The sequence below is a fragment of the Dendrobates tinctorius genome, unplaced genomic scaffold (assembly GCF_039654945.1).
Source record: "Dendrobates tinctorius isolate UK_male_01 unplaced genomic scaffold, ASM3965494v1 ptg000115l, whole genome shotgun sequence".
Lineage (NCBI taxonomy): Eukaryota > Metazoa > Chordata > Amphibia > Anura > Dendrobatidae > Dendrobates > Dendrobates tinctorius.
The window spans coordinates 10586962-10598878 of record NW_027361783.1 but is presented as its reverse complement, the minus strand read 5'-3'; the positions used below and the strand labels follow the sequence as shown (position 1 = coordinate 10598878).

Here is an 11917-nt window from a genome sequence, read left to right as displayed (position 1 = left end):
TACTCTATTGCCTTGTGGGCTCGCAAGGCAATAGCTAAAGCCACCAGTAAATCAGAGGCTGGCAGTGACGTCAGCGTGCACGTCGCTGGCATTTGATGTAATTGTAATTCACTGGCAAGTGTGAGCTTGAAATGCCGGGAGAGATCATCGTCACAGGAACACGGCCAGGTAAGAGGAAAGGTTTTTTTAATTTTTTATTGAAAATGGCAACCGCACTATGTTTCACAGGCAGGATGGAGACACATGGACCATGAGTCTCCATCCTGTCCGGGGCAGAATGGAGACACGGGGGCAGAATGGAGACACAGGGGTAGGATTGCAGACACGGGGGCAGAATGGCGACAAGGGGCAGAATAGAGACAGGGGGCAGAATAGAGACAGGGGGCGGAATGGAGACAGGGGGCGGAATGGAGACAGGGGGCAGAATGGATGCATTGGGGCAGAATGGAGACACAAGGCAGAATGGAGACACGGGGCAGAATGGAGACACAGGGGCAAGATGGGAGACACGGGGGCAGGATGGAAGACACGGGGGCAGGATGGGAGACATAGGGGCAGGATGGAGACATGGTGCAGGATGGAGACAGATGTGACAGGAATAAGGGGTGTGATGGAGACAGATGGTGCAAGATCATATATAAAATAGATATGACAGGCTCAAACCCCAACTTAGGTGCTCTGGGAAAAAACAAGACTAAAGTATAGGAGTAACCCCGGCACACTAATAACATGAAAGTAAAGTCTTCTCAACGACAGTCTTTAATTGTTGTGATTTTATTGATTGAGAAAGGGCATTAGGGGACAGTGAAGTGGAGTGGGAATAAAAGTGAGGTCATCTAAGGAGGCAGTGTGTAAGGGGTGCTCTTGGAAATGTTAAGGCATAAGGTATAAATACCTAGATCCTTGGTTTTGAGGTGTGTGTATAAGTGGTATAGGTTTGCCTTTGTAATCCAGCTGCTGGAACGGTACCTATAGTAACCACTGAGAAAGGGTATAGATTAAGGTACCGTACCCTTTCTCAACACTACCTACACATTCATGCTTTTCAACTCCTTACACCTTCACTCTATTCCTCTGTTCAACCTCTCACTTGTTCACTGTATCACACCACAATACATACTCACTGGCCTCACATCATTATAGATCCATACACACCTTCACAAAGGATGTATGACACTGCCCCCACCTTATGTATCACCTATCACTAGATTTTTGGTTTTATAATACTTTATAAAGTTTATTTATTGATTTTTGTTCTTTTATTGTATATATTGTAGTCATATCCCTGATGAAAGCTCGAGAAGTAGAGCTGAAACGTTGGATTGTAACACCACCCTTTTTTGGATTGTAACACCACCCTTTTTTTCACAATCAATAAAATCACAACAATTAAAGACTGTCGTTGAGAAGACTTTACTTTCATGTTATTAGTGTGCCGGGGTTACTCCTATACTTTAGTCTTGTTTTTTCCCAGAGCACCTAAGTTGGGGTTTGAGCCTGTCATATCTATTTTATATTTGATCTATTTTAGACAGTTGTCTCCCCCTCTAAACCATATTTTCTTAATTTTTCATGGCCTCCTTCGGTGTCTTCTCCTTCAACGAAGAAGAAAGATCTAGTATTCTTTCTACGGTCAGAGAAACTGACAATTTCCTGAATATCCCTACCCGTGAGGTGAGATCGAGGGATTATGAAAAGGAATTGAAGAAACTTTCATCTTTTGAATTGCATGCATATACTTTAGCTCAATACACGAAGGCACAGCGGATTCCGAGGGGACTCAGGGTCTCGTTACGACCAACCCTCTTCAGTGACAATGAGGAATATTGTCAACTTTTTGAAAATATTCTAAATAAGTGCTCTATAGATTTAATGGTGTTGACCATCAAATTTCTCCAGGAGAATATACAGAAGGTGAAAGATCAGGTTGCTGCTATCGAAAATCAGTTGACTAACACCCTTTCTCCAACAGATCTCGCTAGCCTTAAGGCAAGAGCCAACAAAACTCTACAAGACTACACCAATGAACTGAAAACACGAAAAAAGAACAAGTTTCTGAGAGACCAGGACGACTATCTCAAAAACCAGGTCTATAGATGGCGGTATACCACACTTCCAGATGGTCCCCCCTACAGAAACCGATATGGCTCATCAGGTTCTTCAGGTTCGGATGGTGGTCAAGTTGGACGAGGCAGCAGAGGAGGACGCGGTGGGAAACCGCCCAAGTCTTTTTTCGACCCGCGCAAGAAACCCCCGGCACCTCCAAACACAGTTTCAGACGAGGAGGAAGAAGAAAAAACAGACGAGGACCCCCAGAGGGATACACGCCCCAATACTCGATCTCAGGTAAGAACAATCTTGTCTTCAACATCTCTACCTATTGTCTCTCACCTGCCGAGATCCGAGTTCTCCAGAGGGGCCTCTCATTCTGTCCCACTCCCTCCTTTGATCCGTTCCTCGTACACCAAGAGTTAAATCGTTTTTACCGCTCTTTGAGACTTAAGGTACATTTTGACAAAGATGGCGGAGACATAAACACCAACCAGGTACCTTTCTCCTCGGGAACCAGCACCCAAGAGACGTTTATTCTTAAAGATCTCGGACTCAAGATCCCAAGCACGTTTCAACCACCTCGCCTCTATCATCCTGTCGAGACGTATATTTCACTTGTTAATGCTTCTGTGGATAAGTATATAGATGAAATCAAACATGGTAAATACCACCTTAAGCATAACCTTAATAGAGAAGAATCATTAGCACTGAAAAGTCTTAAAAACAACAAGGACATTGTCATAAAGCCTGCTGATAAAGGTGGCTCCATTGTAGTACTGGATAAGAAATACTATCTGTCTGAAATCCAGAGACAACTCTCTGACGTCACGACATACAGACCCATCCCCACGAATCCTATCTACTCCATAGAGAGAAAGATAGACAATTTGATCAACTTCCACTTAAATTTGGGTACAATTGATTCTAAACTGGCAGAGTATTTGCACAAACAAAGTCCCATAACTCCAGTCATTTATATACTCCCCAAAATACATAAAAATTTGGAAAAGCCCCCCGGTAGACCCATAGTGGCATCTACCGACTCTATCCTCTCACCCCTGTCAATAACCTTGGAAAAGATCCTCACTCCACTAGTACCAAAAATTCCATCTTATCTCAAAGACACCGGTGATTTTCTGAACCACGTTAGAACCCTCCATGACATTCCTTCCTTTTGTTTATTAGCCAGCCTAGACGTCAACAGCCTATATACTAGTATAGATCACGATCTTGGCATCGAGGCTGTCAGATGGTTCCTAGATTTACAATCCTCTCTTAGCGAACCCCAGAAATTGTTCTGTACCGATACACTCAAATTGGTCCTCAACAACAACTATTTCCTCTTTGAGGACCAATTCTACCTTCAGGCACGGGGTACCGCGATGGGGGCGAATGTAGCCCCCCCGTACGCTAACATCTTCATGTGTAAATTTGAGGCTGACTTTGTCTACACACATCATCTATATAGAAAACATGCTCTTACCTGGCTCAGATACATAGACGACATCTTTTGTGTATGGACAGGTGACACCAATAGCCTCACAGATTTTGTACATGACCTCAACCAGAGTATACCGAACCTAACCTTTACCTCACATTCCAACACACAGTCTGTCAGTTTCCTTGACACCATGATCTCTAAAACTGACTCTGGCACCCTTACAAGTGACCTTTACGTCAAACCTACAGACCGTAATAGTCTACTACACTGGTCCAGTTGTCACCCAAGACACGTGAAGATAGCTCTACCTAAATCCCAACATGACAGAATTGACCGCATAGTCTCAACACCTGATATCAGGCAAATGAGACATGACGAGATGACTGAAAAGTTTCAAACAAGAGGATACCCCAAAATTAACGCTGAACAACAAACCAGAATTACCCAACGTGACTGTGATGTAGAGAATAGGGTTAAGTTCATCAACACCTATCACCCGTTCTCTCCTCTGATCAAAAAAGCAGTCCTTGAACACTGGCCCCTACTAGAAAAGGCTTACCCGGGGATTGAAAATTTCCAAAATCCTCCTCTCATCTGCCATAAGCGGGTTCAGAACCTAAAAAACACTTTGGTTAGAGCCGACGTGGGCTCCCACTTCAAGACATTCAGGCAGAAGACATTTAGCACGGTGCGCAACGGAACCTTCCCTTGTTTGGGTTGCGCACAATGCACGAATGTTAGTAAAGGCGATTCATTCACCCATCCGAGGTCCGGCAAACGGTACAAGATCAATGGCTATTTTACCTGCAACTCAAATTTTGTCGTCTATTTAATCAAATGCCCATGCGGCCTAGGATACGTTGGGGAAACCACCCAGCATGTGAAAGACCGCATCTCCAAACATAAATCAACCATCCGGTGTGAGAACACACTTTTACCAATCCCTGCCCATTTTGTGGAAAATAGACACTCTGTAAGCCAACTGAAATTTCAGGTTATCGAACAAATCCCTGTACCCAGACGAGGGGGTAATAGAATCCAAACGCTCAAAGAGCGTGAAGCGTATTGGATATATCACCTAAATACCCTCCATCCACACGGTCTCAAGAGAGAATCTGAAATGTATTATTAATCCCTTCTAAATTCCACTTCATAGTGAATTAGTTTTGTTTTTCATCAGGAGTTTAAAATCACTACCAAATAAGTTCTTTTCCCACACAACGTTTTTTGGTTTATAGGAGATATTTCTGACATAAGTGTGTTAATATGAACGCCATTTTACTCTTTGTATGTAAACCTTGCTCTAATTACCTTTCTTTGTTTTTAGGCAGGAAAAGGAAGTTTCTCTGAAACCTGATAGGCACAACCAGCACTGAAATTATCACCGTGCATGAATTCAGCACAGTCCCACCGTTAAAATGGCCGCCTGTATGCATGTGACATTTCCTCACAACCCTCCCTTTTTTACTTCACTTCCTGGATGGCTCGCACCTGCTCAGTACATTCATTCTGACATTTTTGACCTCACCAAGATGGCGACTGCCAACATCACTTCCTGTCAAGTCAAAACATGTTCATTCTCTATCCCCGCCCTGCACATGCTCAGTACATTCATTCTGACATTTTTTGACCTCACCAAGATGGCGACTGCCACCATCACTTCCTGTCAAGTCAAAACATGCTCATTCTCTATCCCTGCCCTGCACATGCTCAGTAGATTCATTCCGACATTTTTTGACCTCACTAAGATAGCGATGGCCCTTTCCCCCATTCCCGCCCCTTCCCCACCCAATCAGGAAGTGCTTGACAGTATTTAACATCACTGCACTAAGCCACATGCACTTCCGGCCTCCTCCACACCTGACTAGATTTAGGACACAAGGTAATAGTGCCCTACAGTCTTCATAGACTGGGTTTCCTTTCTCCATCTCAGCTTATTGACCTGCTTTTTTGTCCTTAGGACGGGAGTCACGTGCTGACCCTACACATCGGTATGTGACCCCTAAAACTTTCTTTTATATCTTTTCTTTCTATATACCTTGCTATTCCTTAATCTATACCCTTTCTCAGTGGTTACTATAGGTACCGTTCCAGCAGCTGGATTACAAAGGCAAACCTATACCACTTATACACACACCTCAAAACCAAGGATCTAGGTATTTATACCTTATGCCTTAACATTTCCAAGAGCACCCCTTACACACTGCCTCCTTAGATGACCTCACTTTTATTCCCACTCCACTTCACTGTCCCCTAATGCCCTTTCTCAACACTACCTACACATTCATGCTTTTCAACTCCTTACACCTTCACTCTATTCCTCTGTTCAACCTCTCACTTGTTCACTGTATCACACCACAATACATACTCACTGGCCTCACATCATTATAGATCCATACACACCTTCACAAAGGATGTATGACACTGCCCCCACCTTATGTATCACCTATCACTAGATTTTTGGTTTTATAATACTTTATAAAGTTTATTTATTGATTTTTGTTCTTTTATTGTATATATTGTAGTCATATCCCTGATGAAAGCTCGAGAAGTAGAGCTGAAATGTTGGATTGTAACACCACCCTTTTTTGGATTGTAACACCACCCTTTTTTTCACAATCAATAAAATCACAACAATTAAAGACTGTCGTTGAGAAGACTTTACTTTCATGTTATTAGTGTGCCGGGGTTACTCCTATACTTTGGTGCAAGATCATAGGCAGGATGGAGACAGATGGGGCAGGATAATGAAGCAGGAGGGAGACAGATGGTGCAGGATCATGGGGCAGGATGGAGACAGATGGGGCAGGATCATGGGGCAGATGGGGCAGGATCATGAGGCAGGATGGAGACAGATGATGTAGGATCATGGGGCAGGATGGATATAATGGAGACAGATGGGGCAGGATCATGGGACAGATGGGGCAGGATCATGGGGCAGGATGGAGACAGATGATGTAGGATCATGGGGCAGGATGGATATGATATAGACAGATGAACCAGGATCATGGAGCAGATTGGGCAGAATCATGGAACAGTTAGGGCAGGATAATTGGGCAGGATTGAGACAGATGGGGCATGATCATGTGGCAGAATCATGGGGCAGGATCATGGGACAGATGGAGCAGGACCAAATGCATCTGCACTAATACAGGGTGCAGCGGACCCAAGTAAAATGGCAGCTGCACAGGTGCATAAATACCAAATGAAACAGCCAGCCTACAATCAGGGATTGGCCGTGTGGTACACCAGTGCAGAAAAAATAATCCACATGTGGCAGTGTTCACACAGGGAATGCAGGGCTTCTGGCTCACAACCTCTTAGTAACACCATATAGGAGGGCTGTCCAGTGCAAACTAGAATGCATCCCATGTGAACAGAGGCCACAAGTTTGCAGAACCATTTGGGCCCAACTGCACCCTGGAAAAAATATAAAAAGTGCACAAAAAACATAGCAATATATGTAAGGTATTGGTTGATATTAAGGCCTTAATACGGAAGCTGACAAACTGCGTCAAAGTTCCTTACACTTGTCAGTCCCTACTCTAACATGAAAACCTCAAAAAGAGGGAAATAAAATCCTCCAAAAAATTCAGTTACAAACCAGACAGGCCCAAATGCATCTGCACTAATACAGGGTGCAGCGGACCCAAGTAAAATGGCAGCTGCACAGGTGCATAAATACCAAATGAAACAGCCAGCCTACAATCAGGGATTGGCCGTGTGGTACACCAGTGCAGAAAAAATAATCACACTGCCACATGCAATTTTTTGGAGGATTTTTTTCTCCTCTTTTTGAGGTTTTCATGTTAGAGTAGGGACTGACAAGTGTAAGGAACTTTGACGCAGTTTGTCAGCTTCCGTATTAAGGCCTTAATATCAACCAATACCTTACATATATTGCTATGTTTTTTGTGCACTTTTTATATTTTTTCCAGGGTGCAGTTGGGCCTAAATGGTTCTGCAAACTTGTGGCCTCTGTTCACACGGGATGCATTCTAGTTGGCACTGGGCAGCCCCCCTATATGGTGTTACTAAGAGGTTGTGAGCCAGAAGCCCTGCATTCCCTGTGTGAACACTGCCACATGCGGATTATTTCTTCTGCACTGGTGTACCACACAGCCAATCCCTGATTGTAGGCTGGCTGTTTAATTTGGTATTTATGCACCTGTGCAGCTGCCATTTTACTTGGGTCCGCTGCACCCTGGATTAGTGCAGATGCATTTGGGCCTGTCTGGTTTGTAACTGAATTTTTTTGAGGATTTTTTTTCCCTCTTTTTGAGGTTTTCAGGACAGATGGGGCAGGATCATGGGACAGATGGGGCAGGATCATGGGATAGATAGGGCAGGATCATGAGACAGATGGGGCAGGATGGGACCTCACATGGGGCAGGATAGGAGAACATATGGCTAGAGCCAGGAATGAGAAACATTATTATCCATTTGTAAAAGCCATACTCTTTTCAACTTCAGCTATAACTCTAACAGGCTAATTAAAGTCTAAAACCTTGGTCAAAGTTATCTGAGCACACAAACTTGAATGGATGCGCAAACTTTTGCATTTGCCCATTTCCCTTTTTGTAATTTTTAAAATGAAAAGAAATGACTTTTTTTGCCTAAACATAAAGAAAATGTGTCATCTTTAACTTTAGGCCTTTAGAGATAATTTAATCTTCAACTTACTTAACTGTTCATAATAACAGTAATTTTGACCAGGGGTGCCCAAACTTCTACATACCACTCTTCTTAAATATGTAGACACATACATAAGCACATTATATACATATATATATATATATATAATATACGCCTGTTTCGTGGATTTTAAAATGGTCTCTGATTCGGTGTGGCACCCAGGCTTATTCCTGAAACTGCTAGAGAGCGGAATAGGAGGAAAGCCAATAGCCCCATCTTGGATCTGCCCCCATCCACCTTTCCTACAGCCCCTACCCAACATCCATACAGTCCCTATCCATATTCCCTTTTGTACACTTGCTTTGGCAAAACTAATGTGTATTTGGTCCTGCCAATAAAGCTTCTTTAAATTTGATATATATACATATATATATATATATATATATATATATATAATACTTTATATAAAGCTCAATGTGGGTGTGTGTGTATGTATGTCCGAGGTTGGCATCAGCACCGTCGCAGCTACAGCCACAAAATTTTGCACAGTCACACATCTGGACCCCGAGAGCGTCATAGGCTATGTTGTGAGGTGAAATTTTAACCCTGCGCGTTCCAATTCACCAAGCAATTTTGCCCCTATCTACATAATGGGGAAAAAGTGAAAGGAAAAGTGTTGGAGGCAAATTGACAGCTGCCAGATGTGAACAAGGGGGACTTAAAGAATGAGAGCGATGGCGCCAAAGAGTATATACCGTACAGTTGCTAAGGTGGGGCCCTGACATGGGATACTCACCGCACACGGGGATATGAGCACACACACAAAATGCGCCACACACTACCACGTGCTTCAACACATATACCACCCTCAGCACACATTTCACCACACATACACCAACCTCACCACATAAAAGTCAAAACACAAAGGTCGCCACTCAAAACTCGCCACGCTGTCCCAGAGCTGTTTAAAAGATGAAAAATGAGCTGTGATTGGTTGCTATCAGCAACAGTTTTCTTTGTAGACAGTTGTGGTAACTGAGGCCTATTATTCTTATCATTTCTATGGTGTTATCGTCCTTCTGTAAAGCTGGAAATAACACAATTTATTACCGTGCCAACACAGACCACCCTCTGACACAGACTGCAGGGGGAGCCCAGTATCACACAGGATAGGATTAGATACACAGCTCAGCAGTCAATATCACACAGGATAGGATTAGACACATGGCTCAGCAGGCAGTTTTTCACAGGATAGGATTTGATACACAGCTCAGCAGTCAGTATCACACAGAATAGGATTAGATACACAGCTCAGCAGTCATTATCACACAGGATAGGAAGAGATACACAGCTCAGCAGACAGTATCACACAGGATAGGATTAGATACGCAGCTCAGCACACAGTATCACACAGAATAGTATTAGATACACTGCTCAGCAGACAGTATCACACAGAATAGGATTAGATACAAGGCTCAGCAGACAATATCACACAGGATAGGATTAGATGCACGGTTTTTATGTGCAATATAATCATTATAATTTGTTATAACTAACCACAGTTGGTTACTATGCCCAGGCAACTCCGGGCTCTTCAGCTAGTATATATATATATATATATATATATATATATATATATATATATATTCACACAGGCACACATTGCATTATTTCACTCACAAACAGGCTTTTTGATTACTTACTCATTAGGAGATAACAATCCTTTACTCAATAACATGATAAGCATTTATTTGATTGGCAGGAAACCAACGTTCAGTTTGTGATCTTGGACTCAGCTTCTTAATCTCTAGGTCCTTTTCAAGCTTAGTTCCTGATGGATGCATAAAGGAGAGATTTATTAGCTGCTGGTGCTAGCTTGAAACTAATTCATGCAGTTTAAATGGTGTTCATAAACTGTGCTCCAACTTTCAATGCATGAAAAAAATATCAATTTTATTACCGCTTGCATTTTTATTGACAGTGTTTTATTCTTACTCCCATGTGCAATGCCATTTTAGCATAAGCTGTATAAAGATAATGTAAAATTCTTAGAAGAAAACTTCATAAACTATATGCTAGCTTTACCACTCTCTTTTCTCTTGTTTGTTTTTTCAACTTTTTAGTCTTCATCCTTTTACATTTGAAAAACCCTTTACCTCCCCAAACCTGTTTGCACCTTACTGATCAGGTCAAATTTTACAAATCTGACCAGTGTCAATTTATGAGGTTATAACTCTGGAGCACTTCAACAGATCCCACTCATTCTGAGATTGTTTTTTCTAGACATATTGTACTTCATGATAGTGGTAAAATATCTTCGTTAAGACTTGTGTTTATTTGTAAAAAAAATGGAAATTTGGGTAAAATGTTGAAAATTTAGCAATTTTCAAACTTTTAATTTGCATGCCCTTAAATCAGAGTTATGTCACACAAAATAGTTAATACATAACATTTCCCACATGTATACTTTACACCAGCACACTTTTTTAAGCATAATTTTTTTTGGAGCGTCTTATTATCGTGCAAATTTCACTGGGAGAGTCCCTGAGGTACCAAAAGAGCAGAACTCCTCATAAGTGACCTTATTTTACAAAATACACCTCCTGATGAATTAATTTAGGTTTGCAGGGATCATATTGACACTGCAGGTGTATCACAGAATTTTATACCAATGGGCTGTGAAGAAAAAATAATTAAATTTTAACCACAAAAAAATTTGTTTTAGCCCCAGATTTTTTATTTTCATGAGGAGAAATCGGTAAAAATGTCACCAAAATGTGTCTCATAATTTCTGCTGAATGTAGAAATACTCAATATGAGGATGTACAGAACTGCTTTGTCATATGAAAAGACTCAGGATGTACGGAGAGCTATTTGCTTCCTGGAGCGCAGATTTTCCTAGAATAGTTTGCAACTAGGTGCTAGAAGAGCAGAATCCCCTCTCAATGACCCCATTTTAGAAATTATACCCCTTTGGGAATTTATCTACATGTGTAGTGATGACTTTGACTCCATGGGTGTTTTCCAGCTCTTGCTTCTGGAGACACTCTTGTAAATTAGGTGGGCAGTCATCATTACAGAAATGCCAAACATGTTCATGCTAAATGTTGCTTAGGCACATTGTGGGGCTTAGAAAGGAGGGGGTCGTTTGAATTTTGGGAGCGCAGAATTTGCTGGATTTCATTTGGGATGAGAAGAGCCATAGCGCTTTTCCAGAGCCTTTGTGTTACCAGTAACGTGTAAACCCTCAATATTTCCAGTGAAAGGTGAGGGATCTGAGTGGGGACTTGATATTTTTGTCAATTGAGTTGAAGCTCTTATTTGGAACATTTTACAAGATGTTTGGAATCACATTTATCCTGCGCTCTACGCTGAGCACTTACTTTGGGTTTTCCATCTAAATCACCAAGTGACATGATTCAGATGAAAGCCCCAAGGGAACAACTCACCCAAATGAGGCAGCAGAGTAACTCTGGACTCCATCTAGACTCTGTTCAGTGGTTTACTTCTTTTCAGAAGTGCACAAAACGTTGGTGGACCATGTTTTTATGCACGTCTAAAAAGATTTATACCCCCAGATTATAGGCAAGACAGCATTCACAGTGCCTCCATCTGCTACATTCTAGGGAATCTTCCATCTGAATCACATATTTCAGAGAATTACACAGAAACCCTGGTGTAAGCACATTTCATCTGACAGGGTCGTGTGATGGCTTGTTTTTTGCGAGATGAGGTTGACACACACTGTTGGTGGTATGTTGGCCATTCCTCCATGCTAATCTCCTATAG

The 11917-nt window shown here is 42.1% G+C and overlaps 1 protein-coding gene across 1 annotated transcript; it reads left to right on the top strand.

Annotated features, from left to right (window-relative positions):
• Nucleotides 1-1017: 1017 nt before the first annotated feature.
• LOC141101150 (uncharacterized) lies at nucleotides 1018-5943 on the top strand. The gene is made up of 2 exons (XM_073590006.1): nucleotides 1018-2346; nucleotides 4821-5943. The coding sequence occupies exons 1-2, from the start codon at nucleotides 1573-1575 to the stop codon at nucleotides 4848-4850; spliced, it is 804 nt and encodes a 267-aa protein (XP_073446107.1). The 5' UTR covers nucleotides 1018-1572; the 3' UTR covers nucleotides 4851-5943.
• Nucleotides 5944-11917: the final 5974 nt, after the last annotated feature.